Source organism: Zosterops lateralis (genome assembly GCF_965231275.1).
Source record: "Zosterops lateralis genome assembly, chromosome: 26".
NCBI classification, from domain to species: domain Eukaryota; kingdom Metazoa; phylum Chordata; class Aves; order Passeriformes; family Zosteropidae; genus Zosterops; species Zosterops lateralis.
In genome coordinates, this window is record NC_139786.1 from 167,132 (window position 1) to 188,510 (window position 21,379).

The window sequence follows — 21,379 nt, forward strand, 5'->3', positions numbered from 1 at the left end:
ATACCCCAGGAGTAAAAAGGCTTCTCCCGCACAGCTCCTTGCAGACATTGTACAATCTCCTCTCTGGGTTTCCCAAGTCCATCACTCCTCCCACGGTCTCCCCTTTCCCTGTTTCCCCATTGGCTCTGGGGCCGGGTGTCCAGTTCCTCTCCTCCCTGTGGCCACTTGCCCCTGCCCTGCCCCTTGTACCACCCACCAACCTCAGACCTTACATAACTGACAAAACCCACATGGTCACTCTCTTTGGCTCCGGGTTCACCTTCGGCACACGGAATAAGCGGTTGCTGGAAATTGATTTGGGGCTGGGAGCCCTCTGCCTCTCTGCTGAGCCAGCCGTGTAACCTCTGTGGTTGTGCGAGCTTGAACTGCTGCCCGAAGTCTTCTTCAGCAGTTTCTCTACCGAGAGGCTGACTGGGTTCTAGAAAGCTGCACCCCGAAAAAGACACACAGTTACAAACCTGGAACGCTGCCACCCTCCCAGCCCCCCCACTCAGAACAGGGGCGTCAAACCAGTCCTGGAATATTTTGGGTGAGAAAACAGCAAATTCAGCGCCGGGATTGGGGCTGTGGATGCATCAACAATTCCTCTATCCACGCTCCCTGCCCTGAACAGAAATAAGCAGAGGAGGTTCCCGGTGGGATTCAGCCCCAGCATCCCTGGCTAAACTGGGACCAGAGTCTTCAGTCCAGGAGGAAACCAGGCAGAGCCACCTGGAAGGACAAAACCCTGCCCCAGGCCCCTGCAATCCCAGCACCCCCAAAAACCCTCCAAGGTGCCCGGGGTGGGGGGAGCCGTGGGGGTGCAGCTCCGAGTTTTATTGAAGTGGGATGAAGAGGAAAAGAAATAATAATAAAAATAATAATAAAAGCAGCGAGGTGGGTTCCGGGGGGAGGGGTGGGGGGTGTACACAGCCAGCTGCGTGCGGGTCTCAGGGTTTGGGGGCGCCCCGCTCCCGGAGGTAGAGGTCTCGGATGTCGGCCAGGCTGCGGCTGAGCGCGCCCAGCGCTTGGGCGATGCCGCGCAGCACCGCCGCGGTCTCCCGGCGGCTCTCGGCGTATTCCCGGCGGAACGCCCGCATCTCCTGCACCAGCCGCTCACTGGACTGCACCAGGCTGAGCTGGGGGCGCTCGGGGGTCCCGTCCGGCCCCGCCGCCCCGGGGGACCCCGCCTCCCCCGCGCCGCAGTGACTGAGCTGCTCGGGCCCCGGCTCCAACAGAAGGCTCGGGAAGTCGGAGCCCAGCGGCTCCTGCTGCCCGCCGAGGTCGCCCAGGGAGAGTTCGGAGGGCGCGGGGCGCGGGGGGCTGCGGCTCCAGCCCTCGCAGAGCTCGCCGGGCGGGCAGAGGCCGGGCCGGGGCAGGCGGCAGTCTGAGCCTCGGCCGGGAACGCCGTCGGCTGCGGGGCCGGGGAAGGGCTCCGTCTTCACCTCCACGGGCTCCTCCTTCACCGGCTCCTCCTTGATACCTGCGGGAGGGACGGGGGGCACAGGGAGCTGCAGGGATCTCCCCAGTGCCCCACGGACCCAGCAACAGACCCTGTTGTCTCCAGGCCTGTGCTCCCACATCCCCTCTCTGCATCCATTCCTGGTTCCATCCATCCATGTCTCCACAGTCCCATGTCCCTCATGATGGTTCCCTGTGTCCTTTGCCCCCTTCCTGTTCCCAGTACTCCCATATCCCTGTCCTGAATGTGGTGTCCCCATGTGCCTGCAGGGTCCTGGCACCCCCGTCCCTGTCCTAGTCCACATATATCCCTGTGTTGGATGTGGTGCCTCTGTGTCCCTGTTTGTTCCTGGTACCACCATGTCCCAGTTCTTGCCCCACTAACCCCCATGGCCCTGTTCTGGTTCTTGTTTTTGTCCTGCCCCATGTCACTGTCCCAATCCCACTATGTCCTTGTCCTGTTCCCAGCCCCTTCTTATCCCTGTCCAGGTCCCAGTACCCCCTGCCGTTTGTCCCTGTCCTAATCCCAGTCACCCATATCCTTGTCCTGATCCTGGTCCCCTTCTGTCCTGGTCCAGGTGCCCCTGTTACTCTCCCTGTCTCCTGTGTCCCTGTCCTGCTCCTCCCACATCCCTGTCATCTGTGTCCCTGTCCCAATACTCCATGTTCCTATCCCTCTGCCCTGACTCTGTGCTCCTCTGTGTCCCTGCCCCAGTCCCTCCATGCACCTGGTACTGGTCCCAGTGTCCTGGTCCTGGTTTTTCCCATGTCTTGATCCCAGACCCCTCACATCCCTGCCCTGTTTCCCTGGATCTGTGTCCCAGTCCCTCCCTGTATCTCTCCCAGGCCTAGTGATGCCTTAGGGTGCCCCCATGTTACTCGTGTACCTGTCCCAGTCCTCCATTGTCCCCAGTATCCATGTCCCAGTACCAGTGACCCTGTCCTGGCCTTTATCTCCTGTGTTCCTGTCCTGGCCCCTCTACACACATCCTGTTCCCAGTCTCTTGCTCCTCATCCCCTGCTCTTGGTCCTGGTCTCCTGTGTCCCTGTCTGAGAACTCTGTTTTTGTCCTGGTCCCCTGTGTCCTGGTTACTCCATGTCTCTATACTGGTCCCAGTGCCTCTGTGTCCCTGTCCCAGTTCCCCATGTCCTGGTCCTGATGCCCTGTGTTGTGGTTCTCCAGGTGCTGATCCAGGTCCCCTGAGTCCCCATCCCCAGCCCCTGTATCCTGGTCTGGTTGTGACCCTTTCCTGATCCCCCACACCCTGGTCCTGGTCTCCTGTGTCCCTGCATGTGCCTGTCCTGGTCCCAGCAACCTGTTTCCATCTCAGTTCTCTCGCGTCCCAGTCCCCCATGTCTGTGTCCTGGACCCCCCATCCTTGTCACAGTATCTCCATGTCCCTACGGTGGTCTCCAATATCCTGATCCACTCACGGCCTGGTCCCCTGTGTCCCCATTCCTCCCATCCTCTACCAATCCCAGCGACCCTGTGTCTGTGTCCTGGTTTCCCATGTCCATGTCCTGGTCCCACAGGTCCTGCTCCTCGTCTCTTTTGACCCTTTTCCTCCACGCACCTGTCCTGGTTCCAGTGTCCCCATTTACCTGTTGCTTGTCCCCACTTCCTAAACCCATTTCTTCACATCTCATTTTGCCTCATCCGTGGTCTCTTTTTGGTCCCCTGTGTCCCATCCCGGTCCCCCACAAGTGCCTGCCCCGGTCTCCCATGTCTGTGGTGGTTCTTCCTGTGCCTGTCCCCCCGTACACCTGTCCAGTCCCTGTGTCTGTGCCGGTCCCCCGCACCCCGGTCCCCGCATCCCCGTGACCCCGCCGCCTTTTCTCTGTCCCAGTCCCGGTCCCCCATGCCCGTGTCCCGGCCCCCCTGTCCTTATCCCCACTCTCCCGCCCCGGCCCGTCCCCCCGCGCCCCCCGCCCACTCACCGCGCTGTGCGGAGCCCTCGGCGCTGCGAACCGGGGGGTCGGTGCCGGCGGCGCCGCGAGGGGCCCAGACGGGGCCGGGGGCGGGCCCCGGGCCGGGCTCGGCCGCGCCGTTCCCGTTACTCCCGGTGCTCCCGGTGTTCCCGGTCCTGGCGGCGGCCCTGCCGGCCGGGCCCTGCCGCTCCAGCCGGTGCCGGCTGATCTTGTCCCCGGCGCGGCGGCGCAGCCCCCGCCAGCGGTTCTTCACCTCGCCGATGTCGCGCTGGTGGCGGCCGGCGGCGTTCACCTTGTGCGTGATGCGCCACCAGATCTTCTGCTTCTCGTACGCGTTCACCGAGCCGGCGGCGGCGCCGAACAGCAGCGGCTCGTACCGGAGCACTTCGCTCATCAGCACCTCCAGCTCCTGCAGCGTGAAGTTCGGCTTCCGCTTCAGCAGCCCCCGCCGCGCCCCGCCGCCGCCCGCCGCCGCCATGCTCCCCGCCGCCGCCGCCGCCTCCTCATGCCGCCCCGCCGTCCATCGCCGCCGCCGTGTGCCCCGCGCCGGCCCCCGGTTCCGAGCGGGGGAGCGGAGCCGGGCACCCCCGACAGCCCCCGACAGCCCCCGACAGCCCCCGACAGCCCCGCCGGGCGCCGCCGCTGCCGGGACCGGGACCGGGACGGGCCGGGGCTGCACTGCGCCCCCTACCGGCCCCGCCGCGCGGCGCTCCGCCCCCGGTGCGTTACCGGCGCCCCCTGTTCCCCCGCCCCCGGTGCGTTACCGGCGGGCCCGGGGCGTTAACGGAGCCCCCTGTCCCTCCGCCCCCGGTGCGTTACCGGCGGCCCCTGTCCCTCCGCCCCCGTTAACGGCGGGTCCGGTGCGTTAACGGCGCCCCCTGCCGCTCCCCCCCGCCCCGCCGGGGGCTGCACCGCCTCGCCCCGCCCCGCCCCTGGTTTTAGGTGACACCGCCGGTGTTGGGGTGACGCCCCTGCTGCTCTGACCCCGGGCCCGGTGGGATGCCCGGTGTGGGGTGTCCCAAGGGCTCCGCGGTGCCCGGTTGGGGTCCCGCGTTAGCAGGGGCCGCCCCAAGGGGGTGTGCAAGGGGGCAAAGGGCGTGAGGACCCCCCCGGTACCGATACCGCTCCTCCCGCTGGGCCCACGGCACTGCGCGGCTGCAGAAATGCCCCCAAAGCGGCGTTTCACTGGTAACGGGAGCCGCCGAGCCGCCCCCCAGCCAGCCACGAGTGTCCTGGGACAGGAGGAGCTCCCCAGGGGACATCGGGGTGCTGCTGCACCCCCACAACGGCCCTAGCGCCGGGGTGCCAGGGGTGAGAGCAGGTCTGGGTAACCCCGAGGGTTTGGGGTGACTCTGGGGCCACCCCGGGGGCTGGGGTGCCAAATTTTGGGGTCACCCCGGGGTTTTAGGGTGACCCGGAGGCACGCAGTTCTGGATTACCTTGGGATTTGGGGTGACCCCGGGGCAGCCCCAGGATGCCCAGTTCTCGGTGTGAGGTGACTGTGGAGTGGTCCTGAGGGGCCCAGTTCTGGGTGACTCCAGAGTTCTGGGGTGTCTGCATGGCCCTGGGTGCCTGGCTGTCCATGTCCAGCAGCAGCAAGGTGGCCCATCTGGGGGGGTTGGGTGCCCCATTTGGGGGGATTCTGGATGGGTGGATGACCAGGGACACCCAGGCTGGGGTGTCCAGGTGGTCCCGGGGTGGCACTTCAGGGTGGGCTGTGGGTGTGGTAGAGGGAAGAGCAGCCCCTGGCTGAGGTTGCTGAGTCCATTCCCAGACACCCCCTGTGTCCCAATCTGGGCTCTGGGGACATGGAGCTTCCAGAGGCACAGGAAGCATTGGGTGAGCTTTATTGCTGATGCAGTGGCTGCAGTCATACAAATTGTAATCGAGGTGTCACGACAGGAAGGATGAGGCAGAGGGAGGGTGGGCATCACATGACCCCAAAACCTACTGCCCCCCCCCTCAGAGGCAGATTTAGTTTCCATGCCCTGAGGGTTCTGGGGTCCTCCCACAGTGCTGTGAGTGCATACAAGATGCCCCGAGCTCTTGGCCTCAGCCTGGCTCCCCATGTCCCACCACTTCCATGCCCACTCCCCTCCTGGCTGCTCCCTTCACCGACCCTCCCATTCCTCCTGATGTCAAGCCTGAACCCCTGACTCTGCAGCCACTGCTGTGCCTGAATCCCAAAACTCTTCCAGCCACCCAGATACCTTGTGGTGATGTGACGATGGTCTGGGAGTCCTCTGCTCCCCTCCAAGGCTGGGGGTACTCCTGCTCACCCCAGGCTGGACCCTGGATAGAAGGTGCCAAACCCCTTCATTATGCTCTCATGGGGGATTTCCATAAGGATCAGCTCTGCAGACAGACCCCTGCTCTATTCTTGGCATCTCTGGTGGGGCATGGTGCTGGTAGAAGAGCGAGCTTGAAGGCTTCACGATGATCAAAAAATAAATACAATATCCTCCATCATGTCCTGCTGGGCCCGGCCCGTCCTCCGTGTCCCAGAGAGATCCCTGCTCCTTGGCGTCGGTCACTGCAGGTTCCAAAGGGCTTGTCATGGAAACAGTCATGAGAAAAGTCAGTGTCTGGGGGTCTGCCATGGGCTGCAGGGGAAAAATCATCTCGCTCCCTACTGCAGCAGCTTCGGCAACTCCACCTGCAGGGAAGGACACCCCATTACTGGGAGAGCAAAGGGAGGGGGTGCAGGAATGTCCCTGACATGGTGCAGGGACATCCGGGCAGGGTTAGATGGGATACTGGGGAGAAATTCCTCCCTGTGAAGGTAGTGAGGCCCTGGCACAGGGTGCCAGAGAAGCTGTGGCTGCCCCATCCCTGGAAGTGTTCAAGGCCAAGTTGGACAGGGCTTGGCACAACCTGGGATAGTGGAAGGTGTCCCTGTGCAAGGGTTGGGAGCAAGGACACCCCACTCCAGAGAAGGACACTGCCAGAGTGACAATGGCTGTGACCTCAGCCCCCAGCCCCACCCCGTGCACGGGCCCTACCTGGCCCTGCACTTGCCTTCTTGAGCTGTTTGAGGTTGCTGGAGCGAATGGCTGCCAGGAGCTGGTCCCGGGAGTTCTTCTCCTGGACTGGCAGCGCCCGGTCTCCCAGTTTCCTCTGTGTGGCTGGTGAGAGCGAGTTCTTGAGGTTCTCGTTGATCATCAGTGGCGGGGCGAGTGGAGGAGGAGGTGGGGGTGGAATGTTGGCTGCCCCCCCTTTCTTGGGAGAAGTTTTGGGAGAAGCCTTGGGGGATGGCTGTGGAGATGCCTTGGGGGACCCCTTTGGCAGCGCTCCAGGCTTGGGCACCTCCAGGAGGTCTTTCTTCTCCCCCCGTTCCTGTGCCAGTTTCTGCTCCTGGAGGCGTTTCTGCCTCTGCCTGTCCATGTTTCGGCTCAGCAGGTTGGTGACGGTCATGCGTGGCCCAGCCAGCTCGAAGTGGTAGCCCAGCTTCAGGAGCGTGGTGTTCTCCTTCAGGAGCTTGGCAATCTCCATCTCTGTTTTTCCCCCACAGATGTGCCGCTGGTTGTGGAAACGTAGCTCTGTCAGTGTGTTGTTCTGCAACAGTGCCCGGAAAATGGCCAGGATACCCTTGCCCGTGATGTGGTTGGAGTCCAAATTGATGCTTGTCAGCACCTTGTTGGACTTGAGCATAATGGAAATGGCAAAAGCCACGTGGTCATCAGCGCGGGTGTTGGCCAGGGCAAACACCTTGACCACAGTGTTGAACTCCAGGGCCTCGGTGAAGCGCACCAGGGTCTCGTTGTTGATACAGTCGGAATTGTTGACGTTGACCTCGGTCACCTCAGCGTCGTTGTTCTTCACCTTCTCGATGAGCTCATCAAAGATGCTGGAGGCTTCATCATCCTTGGCTTGATTGGCAGAGCTGCTGGGGGAAGGCTTGGGAGGGCTGCTCCCGGTTCCTGCCTTGGCCTCCTGTTTCTCCTCCACCTCTTCTGCCTTTTCTGCTTCTGCCTTGGATTTATCCTTCTCATCTACCTTGGATTTATCCTTCTCATCTGCCTTGGATTTTTTCACAGCTGAAGCCTTTTCCTCTTCTTTTTTATCATTTTCTTTCTTACCTTCCCCTCTTATGTCTTTTTCTGGCTGTTTCTTTGATTCTGAACTCTTCTCCTCCTTTTTGTCCTTCCCTGTGTCTTTTGATGCTGAATCCTTTTCTTGCTTTTTTTCCTTCTCTGTCTCCTCCTTTGCTGCTGAGACCTTCTCTTCTTCCTTTTTATCCTTCTCTGCACCCTTCTTTTTAAAAGATGAGCTGTTCTCTTCCTCCTTTTTACCCTTCCCTGCATCCTTCTTCAATTCTGAGCTCTTCTCTTCCTCCTTTTTATCCTTCCCTGTGTCCTTCCTTAACACTGAACCCTTCTCTTCCTCTGTCTTGTCCTTCCCCATCAGCTTTTTCTCCATGGCCTTGACTTTAGAGTTCATAGCTTTGTTCTCTTTGGTCTTGGTCTCAGTCTCAGCTTTACCCTTTGGGTCTGTTTTCTGAACATTTTCTTCCTTTTTAGAGTCTTTCTCCACTTTAGTATCTCGTTTCTGGGCCGGGTCTTTGGAAGGAGATTCCTTTCCTTTTTCTTCTTGATTTTTGTCTCCCTTATTCTTGCTCAACCTGCTTTCCTAGGGAGAGAAAAACACCTGGGAATTACAGAAACAGGTGCCTCTGACCTACAGACTTGTCACCTCAGTCTCACTGTCACTGACCTCTGTCACATGGGAATATCCTGCAGCCTGTGGCTGGCCTTTGGAAGAGGAATGTTTGGCCCAGCTGAGGTCCCAGCTCCAGGGAAGGGTTCAGCATCTGAGTGCCCTGGATGTAGGCAGACCCTGCAGGACCCAGGTGTGATGAGGTCCTACTGCAGCTCTCCAAGGCAGCTCTGCTCTCCTCCTGCCTCCAGCCCCCTCCCAAAGGGCTCTGGAGTTCTGCAGGATACTGTTCCTAATCTCCCTGGACACTCTCACGATTAGGACAGCACTGTGGCTTCATCCAGTGCCCGGAACCCCCAAATCTGAATCCTGACACCCCAGTCTGCAGCCAGGCTGGCCTCCTCCTCTTCATACCAGGGCTCCATGGTGGGGCAGCACGAGGCTGAGCTTTCCCCAGGCACAGTACTGGCAGCCCTCAGGGACAGATTTTAGTGGAAAGAACTGGCTGTGCATGGGCAGCCATGGGGACTGTTTGTACCTGGTGTATAAACAGATGCCATTGGGGATGAGAGAGCTGTTTATTTAGTTAAGAGATTTCTTGGCTCCCTGGTGCAAGGTTGAAGAGGAGCAGGAAGGCTCATGCCAGACCCCTACAGAGCCTGGCCTGGCGTCCCCACAGCCCCCACTGCTGCCACCCCAGGGACCAGGGATGGGGCTCCCAGAGGTGTCCTGGGTGCTGCAGGGGGCAGGCGATGCCACTGTCTCTGGCACTGAGCTGTGGGTCCTTCTTACCAAGTTGTGGCCTGTTCCCAGCACCAGGATGATAAACTGATGATCAGTGACATCCTAAGCCACCTCAGTGAGGAAGAGCCCTGGCAGGAAGAGGACTGTGGGATGAGGACACTGGTGTTCTCCTGCCAGTACCCAACAGGGCCTCCCCAAGGTGTTTGGTAGTGCCCAGGTTGCAGGTTCCTGTGAGAGGGGACATTTGTCCTCCTAAGGGCTCTGTGACCCTTTGGTGACCACAGGCTGAGCACCCCTTGAGTCAGAGCCAGCAGCCTCATCTCCACACCAACTGCTCCAAAAATCTTTCTCCTTCCCAGCCCAACCTCACCCAGCCTAACCCTGGGGAGCTCTGAGTCTCCCCTGAGCACCCTGGGCACATGCAAGACCAAGAAGAGTGAAGGCTTTGGCCAGGGATGAGCAGATCTTGGAGAAAGGGAAAAAAAACCCTGGTGAGAATGACCAGCAACCTCTTGCATGCTTGGAGAAGGTGATGATTTACTCCAAGCAAATGAAACTAGAGGAAAATGAAATCCATGGTAAATCCCTGCTTGGGAAAGCTGCTGCAGCACATGCTGGAAATATCCTGTTATCTGGTTAAAGCTTCCATCCATGGATGTGTGTCCACGTGCTGGGATGTGGGGCAGGTTTGGGGAAGGAGAGACCTGGAGACAGAGAATGGGATGTGGGAAAAGGAATCAGGAGAAAGGGAGCTGGGAGAAGTCAGGGAAAAGAAGCTGGGGCAAAAGGAGCCTGCTGTGGCCCCAGGCATAGGAACAAGGGAACACAACAGATACGCAGTGACCACCACAGGTGTTTCTGCCACTGTGGGTCGTTCTTGGGGGATCATTTCCATCTAGCAAATTTGGGATGCATCAGAAGAATCCCATCTAAGAGCTGTAAGTTACTAGAAGTGCTTGATGGTTGCAGGGGGTGAGAGGGATTCAAGCTGCTTCATCTCCTGCAGAGTTGCCTTGGGAGAGCCCTTGGCAAGCACCCAGCTCCAGTGGCAGCAGAGGGGGAGGAATCAGGAGGAAAAATGTTCAGGCAAGGAACCAGATCTGTGTTTCTAAAATCAAAGGTCACTGTGGCCCATCTTCACCCCTTGCTGGAGCCTGGGGACATCTCCAAAGCAGGTCTGCTCCAGGCTCTGCCTGAGGCCACGTGTGTGCCCAGGAGGGAACATGTCCTTTCCCCTCCTGCCTTTCCACCATCCCTGGGCTCTTGGTGTGTCCCACTGGCCCAGCCCATGCTGCAGGAGCCAGCCTCAGGTGTCACCAGCCCACCACTGGTGATAATGCCACAGTCCTTACCTCCAGGCTGGAAGTGCAGCTGGAAGTGGAGATTGGTGGCAGAGCTGTGTGGCAGGGGTGGAGGATAGAGAAAAGCACCATTCCTCTGCTCTGGAACCCCTGGCTGGCTGTCCCCGTGGCCACCAGCACAGCTTCTCCTGCAGCCCAGGGCCAGCTGTCCCCTCTTCGTGGCCATCCTGAGTCCTGCCTGCTCACTCCTCTCTGCCCACTGGCATATTTACCTTAGGTACCTGGAAACCAGTGCTGCTACACCCCCTCTGTGTCGTTTTCTCTGTCATAAGCACGTTTATTAGGGGAATATTTTTACATGGCATGTCAAATCTTTAAAAATAAGCCTAATGAAAACAGCCTGGTAGTTGGTTGATTAATCACCAGTGTTTTGATGAACTGAAATGCCTTCCCGTTTCCTCTAAATAGACTAAAATGAGCATTGCCATGGCTTGTTAGCATTTGTAACCCTCAAACCCACTCAGATGTTGCCTTAAAAGGCAAAGGAGACTGGGAACTTCTTGCCTGGAATCCAAGCACTCGCTCCAGCACTGAGCAAGGGATCAGGCTGGGGATAGAGCTGGGGATGGGGAGAGTGAATCTGGAGGTGGAATGAGGGTCTCACTTCCTGCCCTGAAAGCCCCACAGCTCATTTCGGGGTTCTTGGAAACGGGGGAATTCCCTTTAAGGAAGCAAATAGGAAATCACTTTCCTTGACAGAGGCTGCCATAGCAGGTGCTCATTTCCATGCCAGGCGTGTCCAACATATGCCCTGGTGCCCCCCGTCAGGAGGAGGGACCCCTTGGAGCCCTCAGCAGCATGCAGCATAAATCCTGACTCAAATACTATGTGTAAGCCCTGGGCTGCTCAACACATGGTCAATGGGCTGCACAGGACACTTCTAAGACCTGGGCTGGCACCTCTCCAGTTGTGTTTCAGGAAATCACAGAATAATGGATTCACTATTGTTGGAAAAGCCCTCTAAGATCATCAAGTTCCCCCAGCACTGACGTGTTCACCACTAACCCATGTCCACAAGAGCCACAGCCACACAGCTCTTAAATCTCTCCAGGGATCATGAGTCCACCTCTGCCCTGGACAGCCTATTCCAGCACTTAACAATCCTTTCCATGCAGGAAATTTTCCCCAATATCCAACCTGAATCTCCCCTGGCACAGTCTGAGGCCGTTTCCTCTTGTCCTGTCCATTTCTCCCTGTGAGCAGAGCCTGATCCCCACCTGGCTGCCTCCTCTTGTCAGAGAGTTGTGGAGAGTGAGAAGGTCCCCCCTGGGTCTCCTTTTCTCCAGGCTGAGTCCCCCCAGCTCCTTCACCCACTCCTGGGGCTCCAGACTCTTCCTCAGTTGTGTTCCCTTCTCTGGATATGCTCCCACCCCTCAATGACTTTCTTGTCAGGATTGAAGGTGTGACACCAGCAGTGCCAGCACAGGGGATGGGCACTGCCCTGGTCCTGCTGCCACGCCATGGCTGGGACAGGCTCTTGTTGTTTCCACAGCTCAAATTGCTTTCTGTTTTCATCCCTGTTTGCTCCACTTTCTGGGCAGAGGAACGGACAGAGCAGGACTCTTGACCCTCCACAGTCTGTCTGTGTCTCCCCATCCTGCCAGCCACAGCTTGACTCAAAACATGCACCCTGACACTCGGATCCCCTTGCTCCATGCTGCCATGATTCCCACAAGCAAAGGGTGGGATGGAGCAATATGACCAGTTAATCCCAGCGTCCTGCTGGGAGCTGAGTCACCGAGATGGTTTTAGCACACAAGTGATGTCACAGTGCTGCGAAAGAGAGGGACACATAGTGGATCCAGCTCTTCTCCTCCTCCATGTCTATTTATCAGCTCAACATAAACACATATTAAACCTCCTGGGCAGCTCAGCCCATATAAGCTAAACACTCCAAACACTTCCATGGATTTGTCTGCATCCCAGTTGTGCTTTATATAAATATAGAACTCAGATTTTTACTCTTTTTTCCTGAAAAAAAAACTGACTAGAAATCCATGGGTTTTTTCCCCTGCTTATGCCCTTAGATGGACCACAGATCTCCTAGACTTGTGTGCCTTTGGTGTGAGCTCTGCATCAGGGAACACTTTGTACTGCGACTTGCCCTGGCACAAAAGGAAAAAAAAAAAAAAAGGAAAGCAAAGCTTCTGCTCCCAAAGGCATCACAAAACCACCAATCCATCTGTGAAGGTCTTTCTTACACCATGTTATTAGGAATGCAGCTCAAAGATGCCTGTATTCTTGCTTCACATTTTTCAACTGTTCTCCACACTGCAGATCCTTCTTGCACACAGGATTGTTCTTGCTTCTCTGTTCTCCTTGTTCACCCTGGGCAGTCCTGTCCAATATATGACCACCCTTTCCATGGAGAAACTCCTTGTGATGTCCAACCTGAACCTCCCCTGGTGCAGCTTGAGGCCATTTCCTCTTGTCCTGTCCCTGGCTCTCAGAGCAGAGCCTGACCTCCACCTGGCTGCTTCCTCCTGTCAGGGAGTTGGAGAGTGACTTGTGCAGCTGGAGGGACCATCTGTGGCTTCCTTTAAGGACCAAATAGGAACAGCCTTGGAACCTTTGGGTTTTTTCCAAATGTGTGACTAGTTTGGATATCTCTGGCTATCATCCATGGAGGAATGCAAAGCCCAGGAAGCTGCCAGCTCTGTTCCCCTCTGTGTGCTGGTGGAAGTACCCACAGCTTTGCCCACTGCCCATTCCATGGGCCAGAAGCCACTGGAGAAGCCTCTGGATGGAAGTCCCAGTGTGACCCCTTTCACCTCTTTTGCAGGCCAGCAGCTGTTCAGAACAATATATTCTGGTCCATTCTCTCCTGTGAGAGTGATGAAGCCCTGGGTTCACAGCCCTGGAATGACTCCCCTCCTGCTCCCTCATGCAACTTCTCTGCACTTCCCATCAAGCCATCCGTGCTTGAAGCTGCATGAAACCAAATCAAAACAAGCCCTGTTTGGAGGCAGGACTGGGAACTCTGATGGGATTGGGACATCCAGGTGTACTCCCCTTACAGGTCCCTGTATTTTTGTCTCTTGAAGGCTGAAGCCTCTTCCCACAGGAGAAGCTGAGTTGGTATCTTCTAGCACTTTTTTGCTTCCTCTCGGATATCCCACTCCCTAAGTGCACTCTTCTGCAGGCAAGATCTCCTTCTGTTCCAGTCCATGCATCCTTATTCCCACAGGCTCCTGGGAATGTTTCCATGTCCCCAAGCTCTCCTCATGAAGGCTGGACAGGCTCCTTATGGCTTCATTTGGATGCAGAGGGAAAAACAATGAGCTCAGAAGGTTTATTTAATCCAAATTCTGCATATCTGAAGGATGCCGGTGCCAGAGGACAGCAGGTCCTATTGCCATGGAGAAGGATTTCTTTTCACAAGACCTTGGACCTTGGGAAGGTCTTGTAAAAAGTCCTGTCTTCCTTTCTAGATCTCTCAGGCTTGGAAGTTGCTGCTGGGTGATTTTTAATCCAGTCACTTGATTTCCCTCCATGAAAAGTGGAGATCCTCAGCATGAGCCCTTCTTCAATACCATGGGCAAACAAGCCAGGATTTAAATATCTTATTAATGCTCAAAGCTTGTCATCTTTCTATGAAAATATCTGGAGGAAAAACAAGCTCCTAATTTAACTCACTGGTTCGGACTTGAGGGAATTTGCAAACAAGGGTATATATCATTCCTTGAGCACTTTCCCAGTTTGTCCCTAACACGTGTACTGAACTCTGCTCTTCTGTTTATCAGCTGGTTCTTTGCCTGCCAAGACCATTTCTCCTCCTTTCCAAGAGTCTTCACTAATTCCCATCTCTTGCCTTTCTTTTAGCCATGTCCTGACCTGGTCTCTTTTCTCTCATCAGAGAATCTTTATGATTGCAAAAGACCACTAAGATCATCAAGTCCAAAGAATCCCAGAGTAGTTTGGGTGGGAAGGGACATGGAAGCCCATCCCATTCCACCCCCTGCCACGGGCAGGGACACCTTCCCCTATCCCAGGCTGCTCCAAGCCCCGTCCAACCTGGTCTTGGACACTTCCAGGCACGGGGCAGCCACAGCTTACCTAGGCACCCTGTGCCAGGGCCTCCCCACCCTCCAAGGAAAGGATGTCTTCCCAATATCCCATCTAACCCTGCCCTCTGGCAGTTTAATACCACAGCACCAACTTCACATCATGTTTCTAACTGGAATTTCTCTCATTATGTCTTTGCCTGTGACAGTAAAGAGTCATGAGATAATAGAAATAATCTCTTTGTTTATCTGCTCATGAATATTTATTTAGTTCCAACTCCTGAGACACATGGACCTTGTTAAGTACATCCAGAGAGGGGCACTGGCCCAAGCTCCACCCTTGACCTGGGTTACACTTCCACTCATTAGCAAGACAAAATTAAGATTCATTTATTACTGCATCACCAAGATGGGAATTTGGCTGCCCAGTGTGGAAAGGTTGGGGCAAAGCTCACGTCTATTTTGGGCTGTTTATAATCTGCTTCCTAGTTACCCAAGTTTGCCCTTTTCATCACTAAGAAGATGTGTTATTATGTAGTTAACAATATTTCTAAATATACCCACTTCTCCCAATATTTAGGTGGAAATGAAGGTGCTTGAAACCAGTCCAAGAATAGGGCAATGACTGCAAGAACAGTGAGATGGGCAGAAACAAAACTTTTCCCTTCAAAATACATTATTTTGCACTTTGGATATTCCTGCACATCCCAGCTAACACACAATGTCCCACAATAGAGATTCCCATCAGGAGGCATGGAAGAACAGCAGGTAGGAGATAAGAAGGACATGAAACTTCAGAAGCAAGTCCAGAGGAGGCCACAGAGATGCTCTGAGGGCTGGAGCTCCTCTGGTCTGGATACAGATTGGGAGAGCTGGGGGTGTTCAGCCTGGAGAAGGCTCCAAGGAGACCTTAGAGCCTCTTCCAGTTCCTAAAGGGGCTCCAAGAAATCTGGAGAGAGACTTAGGACAAGGGCCTGGAGTGACAGGCAGAACAAGGGGGAATGGCTTCCCACTGCTGGAGGACAGGGTTAGATGGGATAGTGGAAGAAATTCTTCCCTGTGAGGGTGATGAGGCCCTTGCACAGGTTGTCCAGAGAACCTGTGACTACCCCATACCTGGAAGTATCCAAGTATCCACTCAAACCATTTCAGAAAAACTGTAGCTCAAGGACAAGAATCTGCCCTCCTGTCCCTCCCTACTGAAGAGACATCACAGACACAGTGCCTGGTATTCCTAATTTAAGGCATCAAGAGAAACCTTTGCAAGCCAGAAGCAGATGTGTGACTGGGGCAGGGAGAGGGAGCAAGGGCAGAAGCACAGGCAGAAGTTCAGGGAAGGAATGGGAGGTAATTCCAATGGGAATTATCTGTGAACATCTGGAAGATCTTATCCTGTGTCTGTGATGTCTCTTCAGGGGATCTCCTTGGAGCCTTCTCTTCTCCAGGCTGGACACCCCCAGCTCTCCCAGTCTGTCTCTAGATCAGAGGAGATCCAGCCTTCAGAGCATTTCTGTGACCTCCTCTGGATTTCTTCAGAATACTGGGAGCTGTTGATGGAGAGGGGCTGGGATGGACCTGCACTGGGTGATGTCTGCACACCCTGGGGGATTGCCAACCCTGTGGGAGTGCAGCCACCATGCCTGTGCTGTCTGGCACAACATGAAATCTGCTGACACATGAGAGGGATTTGTCATTGGAGACCTCAGAGCTCTGAGCAGCTGAGGGAGAGCTCGGCACCTGCCGGGGGTGCTCTGGATGGCTCCAAGTTCTCGTTCTGTCCTGCAGCAAAACACAGCCCTGGGGCTTCCTTGGGCAGAGGAGACCATCGGCTTCCTACATTGTTTTTTGTGACTGTTCTTGTGGTCTGATGATCCCATCCCATCCCATCCCATCCCATCCTCGGGCTCCATGGCACAGCACAGCCCTACTCCGCCATCAGCATGATCTGCTGTGCCAGCACTGCCAGCTGGCATTTCCTAGGTGCTAATTGCAGATCCTAACAATGGCAGGGAGGAAGGGGTGTGGGATATATTTTTTTCTTGGCCTCCAGGGACTGAAATAGAAGAAGAAAGTCAGTTCTGCCCTATCCAGTTACTGCAATGCAATCGAACTGGGCCACTTTCACTGACAAACTTGACCTGTTGCCAATTTGCTTTGTCTTCCATGGCCTGAAGCTCCTGAACTCAGAGAGCAGCAGCAGGTTTTCCAGAACCCCTGTGCTGTGCTCCCCTCCAGCCAGAGCCCTACACCCTCTCCCAGCTGTCTCTCCTCCCTGGGCCATCCCTTTCCACATCCCAAGTCCTCTCTCACTGAACACACACTCTCAGGCATTTCCAAACAACATTTTGTTTAACCAGGTAATTTCCCAGGTCTCCTTTTAACAAAACTCACAATTTTCCTCCCTTTCTCTTGGTCATGGACACTTCCTTGTGCCAGTTCCCAGTCAACCCCTCATGTTCCAACAGTTAATACAACACAACACAAGTGATGAAACAGCAACACAAGTGATGTCAAACCCACCTCTTGGGATCAGCTGCAAAACAGTGGTCACTGGCACGAGTGGTCCCACATAACAGCATTGCCCCCTCCAGGCGGGTTTGTCCTGCAGCACCTGCACTTCCCCAGCACAGGGACATTTTCCGTTGGTGAGGAAATCAAGGCAGAGCCCTTGTGGTGAGGGGCACAGTACCCACTGTCCCTCAGCCCGTGCCAAGCACCACGTATAGAAGGTGGAAGCTGTTCCTTATCCTCAGCGCCAGAGGGAGCTCACAGGCTGCCCAGGACAGGGGTGGGGAGGAACAATTTAATCCCTTGTTCAGCTCTCCCAAATCAACTTTCAGTTATTTCTCCTATAGGTGCAATTTTCATTCCCACTCCTCTCAATATTTAGAAGGGAATAAGGGTGCCTAGGCACAGTCAGGAGAGGACCCTCCTATATAAACTCATAATTATCCAGAAAAAGAAATTTCCAAGTGCTCTGGGATAGTTACAGATTGATTACCCAGCTGGACGACCCAGGGTACAGCTGGGTCACCTGGAATAGATCTGGAATCAGAGCCAGAGCAGAGGAGTAGCCACATAATACTTGGCTCTGCTTGTGCTGCCAACACTCCCCAGCCCTGCCCAGGCACAGCAGATGCGAATCCTGCCTGTGACACGAAACCAGACCATGATCAGCTGCTGAAGAGTCACTGTCTTTCACTTTCTGGCTCAGTCTGCCTTAAAACTAGGGAAACCAGATCCTTCCCAGGCTTCCACGCACAAAAAAGCACATACCAAGTGTTCTTAGTGCTGAAGTTAATAAAGGCTACAGGAAAGTAGGACTGGCTCCCACTAAGGCACAATACAAAAGGAGGAGAAGGACTGACATGAAGCTCTTGAGCTCCAAGCAAACCCTTAAAGGATTTGCCAGGTGCAGAGAGGGAGATAAATATACCCATATCGAAGTAAAAGATGGAATTTTAAGTGAACAATAAATACAAAACAAATGGCATGGAGTTTTGTCAAAACCTGCTTCTTGATGTGATTTCCACAAAGCAGCAAACTTTTTCTTCCACAAGAGCCAGAGACTGTTTAATGTTTTGCAGAAGAAGAACTGAAAGGATCAAGAGTCCAGAGATCTCCAAAGGAGGGGAGGGAAAAAAAAAAAAAAAAAAAAAAAAGAAAAAAAAAAAAACCAACACAAAACCAACAAAAAAAAAAAAACCCGCAGCCCGTGGGATCGCTGTCACTGCACTTGGCCCCTCCAGCGCCTCCTGGGAATCCCAGCTCCGCTCCCAGCCCTGCCCAGGGATGTTAGAGCAGGGGCAGGGAGAAAATCCCCGGCACCAGCGCAGGTTTTGGCTTTGCTATTAACACCAGGGACACCCTGTCCCCCCCGGAGTGTCTGGACCAGCTTCCTGCTCTCTCCGGGTCAGCTATTCCTCCTCAGCAAGCGGATGCTTTTCTCGGGTTTTGTGTTTTCCCTCTCGTCCCTCGCTCAGCCCGGGGGGAGGTGGGCGCGGGAGGGGGCCAGGGGGTGTTTGCAGTGTGTTCCCACCTTTCCCGCAGCAGCGGCGGGATGTGACTTACGTCTATGGACTGTTCCCGCTGCAGGACCCTCCTGGTGTCCCTGTCGTGGTGGTTGAACGCCGTGTCACAGTTTTGTGGCCCAGGTGAGGAGTTTTCCGATTGGTTTGTCTGACCGCGGTCCGCAGGGATGCTCCCGTCAGCATCCACCACATCCAGCTCCTTTTCCAGCTCCTCCATCTCCTCTGGAGACAAAGTAGACAATAAATTGTCTATATCTGGATCTTCACTAACTTGTCGCCGGTATTTGGCCACTTTGGACATCTTGGCTCGCTGGCGAGACACGGTGGCGGTTGTGTGGTACCCAAACTAGGAGAAAAAAAAAAGAAGCCGAAGCTCCAACGCTGCTTCCCGAGCGGCAGCAGGTGCTGAAGTGTTAAATCTCAGCAGCTCTCCAGCCGGGGATACGGTGGTTCTCCAGAGGGGACACCCCTCGGTCCAAGAGTCGGCCAATAACAGGGTCCAGTAGCGGTTCGGGCGCTGGGAAGCCAATGGAACCCGGCGGGAGGCGGGGAATGGCGCTATCAGAGGAGCCTGAAACCCGAGGACATTCCAGGGAACCATGCAGAGCTACATGACCAAATTTAGTCCGAAGCATTTCGCCTTTTAAAGGCAATGGGCCAACCCAGTGAGAAAACAGGGAAAAATGCTGCAGCCGGCAGGCCGGGGATGGGGGGGTGAGGAGGCAGCCCCAGCCTGTGCCTTGGGGCTGGGGGTCTGCTAAAGTGGGCAGCGAAGGGATGGGGAGCCTCTGCTGGGACACTGACAGCTTTGGCTAAAATCGGCAAGGAAGCACCGACTCCAGAGGAAGTTTTCCTCTTTATCCCGCTGCAGTGTGGGGTCGGTGCCGTCAGCCGAGGCGCTCAGCCCCTCAGGAAAGAGCTGCAGGTGGAGGTGCTGAGGCTGGTTCCATCGGAGGGATGGAGGCAGCAGGTAGCGAATGTTCCCAGCCCTGCAGACCTGACCCCCGGGGACTGTCAGAGCTCCCACCGACGCTCATTCCCTGAGGGGCTGTTCCTGCAGCTGCTCCTCCTCACACATTCCCACTTCCCCTCGCCAAGCCCCAAAGACATCCCTTCTTCTTCTGCACAGATGAGAATCCTGAGTCTCCCCTGCTCCTGGTCCAGGCAGTGCCCGAAGCCTGGGCTTTGGCTGGCAGCACCAACTTTCCATTACCCTAATTCCATAGAAGCTTTACTGGCACATGGGAGTTCTCCCACAGGGAAACGAGACTGGCTTTTCTCTCAAAGTTTCCACACAGCTTTACCCCATGTCCAGCATTTTACACCCATTTGTTATCCTGCCAGCTTCATCCTGGTTTTCTTCATCCTTCTAATATTTACTGCTTGCTCTCTCTCTCTGCTTACTCAAGCAAGGAGCCCTTTGGTGTTTTTTTGACAAAACAAGCTCCCCTAGGATTTTCCTCAGCCTAATCATCTCTACCTGTCTTCCTGGCCAGATCCCACCCCGCACACGGGCACTGGGTGCTCCAGGTGAGTCTCCTGGTGCCATGTGTAACAAACTAGACATTCCCCATCCTGACAGGAAATTTACATTCTTGGTGCATTCCAGATTTTCCTTTATCTCCAGCACTGCAGTGCCCAGGTCCTGCTCATATCCTTCCTATGATTCACCAGCATGACTGAGATTTTTTCCTAGATTGTAGAAGAAACTGTTGGGTTTAGTTTCCAAGCGCACAAAATTAAACATTGCCATGGTAGATTCCATCCCCATCACTTCTGTTTCCCTGATCCTGCAACCCTGGTCTTGGCGCTCACTTGCACTGGGAGGGACACAGCCATTCTCTTCCCCAGTTGGCCTCAGACACAGAATCATGGAATGGTTTGGGTTGGAAAGGACATTAAAACTCACCATGTTCCATCCCCTGCCATGGCAGGGACACCTTCCACTGTCCCAGGCTGTTCCAAGCCTCATCCAGCCTGGCCTTGGGCACTTTCAGGGATCCAGGGGCAGCCACAGCTTCTCTGGGCACCCTGTGCCAGGGCCTCATTGCCCTTGCAGAGAACAGTTTCCTCCCACTGTCCCATCCAACCCTGCCCTCTGTCAGTGGGAAACCATTTCCCCTTGTCCTGTCACTCCAGTTCCTGATGAAAAGCTCCTTTCCATCTTCCTTGATTCCCTTTCCCCAGCAGTGCCACAGCTGAGACAGTGCTGAGGGCAACAGAAAACACAGTGAATTTAGCCTTTGGTGTCCATTTGGTGCCATCTTTGCCTGAAGAAGTCAAATTAATCTCTTGTTTGTTCCACCTTAACACAGTCCTGGATCTCTCTAAAGTCCTGTCTGGTCACTATGTGTTGTGGAAGAGAAATTTGAGTTATAGAATCTGGAGGGGGAAGAAATTAACTGACAGGATGGTGGATCTAGGTGGGTGTCAGGCCCTTCTCCCAGGGAACAAGAGACAGGACAAAAAAAAAGGCCTCGAGTTGCACCAGCAGATGTTTAGATTGGATATTGGGAAAATTTCTTCCCTGAAAGGATTGCTCAGTCCTGGCACAGGTGGCCAGGGAGTGGTGGAGTCCCCATCCCTGGAGGAATTTACTGGGTTAGTGGTTGTTTGAGGGCAATAGTTGGATTTGATGATCTTGGAAGGCTTTTCCAACCTATACAAGTCCATAATGCTATCCTGTAAATGTCCAACCCTCCAGTATATCTGTGGTATTGTTGTACTCAATCAATTTTGTGACGAGAAGTACCACACACCAAATTCCCTAAGGAGCTGTGAATGTGGCCTGGGAGGCTCCAAGTTTCTCCTGAAGTATCACTCATCCTTACCTGATCCAGGAGGCCACAACTCCTCCCCTGCAGAGCCGGGCAGAGGTAGCACAGAGCATAATTTTGTGGGGAAATATCCCCACATGAGCAGAAAATCTGTGAGGGAAGCAGGGGACACCCCAAACCTGTCATGGTTTAGAGTGGATGGCCTCACAGTGGTTTTGGACAAAGGCCTGGAGTGGCAGAACAAAGGGCTTCCCGCTGACAAAGGGTGAGATGAGGTATATTGGAAAGGAATTCCTGTCCCTGTGGAGATGGTGAGGCTCTGGCCCGGGTTGCCCAGAGAAGCTCCGGCTGCCCTACGCCTGGAAATGTCCAGGGTCAGGTTGGACAGGGCTAGGAGCACCTTAAGAGAGTGGAAAAGGTCCTTGCTCATAGCGGGG

The 21,379-nt window shown here is 55.1% G+C and overlaps 2 protein-coding genes across 3 annotated transcripts; both read right to left on the reverse strand.

Moving 5' to 3' along the window:
* Window positions 1-450: 450 nt before the first annotated feature.
* On the reverse strand, window positions 451-5,685 carry LOC310919252 (uncharacterized protein). The gene is made up of 3 exons (XM_083878528.1): window positions 5,580-5,685; window positions 3,379-3,778; window positions 451-1,462 (listed from the first exon to the last, which is right to left on the reverse strand). The coding sequence occupies exons 2-3, from the start codon at window positions 3,761-3,763 to the stop codon at window positions 930-932; spliced, it is 918 nt and encodes a 305-aa protein (XP_083734654.1). The 5' UTR covers window positions 3,764-3,778; window positions 5,580-5,685; the 3' UTR covers window positions 451-929.
* LMOD1 (leiomodin 1) lies at window positions 4,977-20,507 on the reverse strand (the record flags this gene model as incomplete). Of its 2 annotated transcripts, XM_083878527.1 has the most annotated exons (4): window positions 20,075-20,506; window positions 18,206-18,511; window positions 6,388-7,998; window positions 4,977-6,025 (listed from the first exon to the last, which is right to left on the reverse strand). In XM_083878527.1, exons 1-4 carry the CDS (start codon window positions 20,135-20,137, stop codon window positions 5,999-6,001), a joined length of 2,007 nt encoding a protein of 668 aa, XP_083734653.1. In that variant the 5' UTR covers window positions 20,138-20,506. The 2 variants fall into 2 exon arrangements, with proteins under 2 accessions (XP_083734653.1, XP_083734652.1); XM_083878526.1 differs by lacking the exon at window positions 4,977-6,025 and having other exon boundaries at window positions 6,337-7,998; window positions 20,075-20,507.
* Between the last annotated feature and the right edge of the window lie 872 nt (window positions 20,508-21,379).

What these genes read in the sequence shown, in the direction of transcription:
- LOC310919252 (XM_083878528.1), bottom strand. Translation starts at nt 3,763, where the DNA reads ATGAGCGAAGTGCTCCGGTACGAGCCGCTGCTGTTCGGCGCCGCCGCC. An exon ending in CGAGGGCTCCGCACAGCGCG is followed by an intron (nt 1,463 to 3,378) that starts GTGAGTGGGCGG and finishes TCCCTCCCGCAG; the next exon opens with GTATCAAGGAGGAGCCGGTG.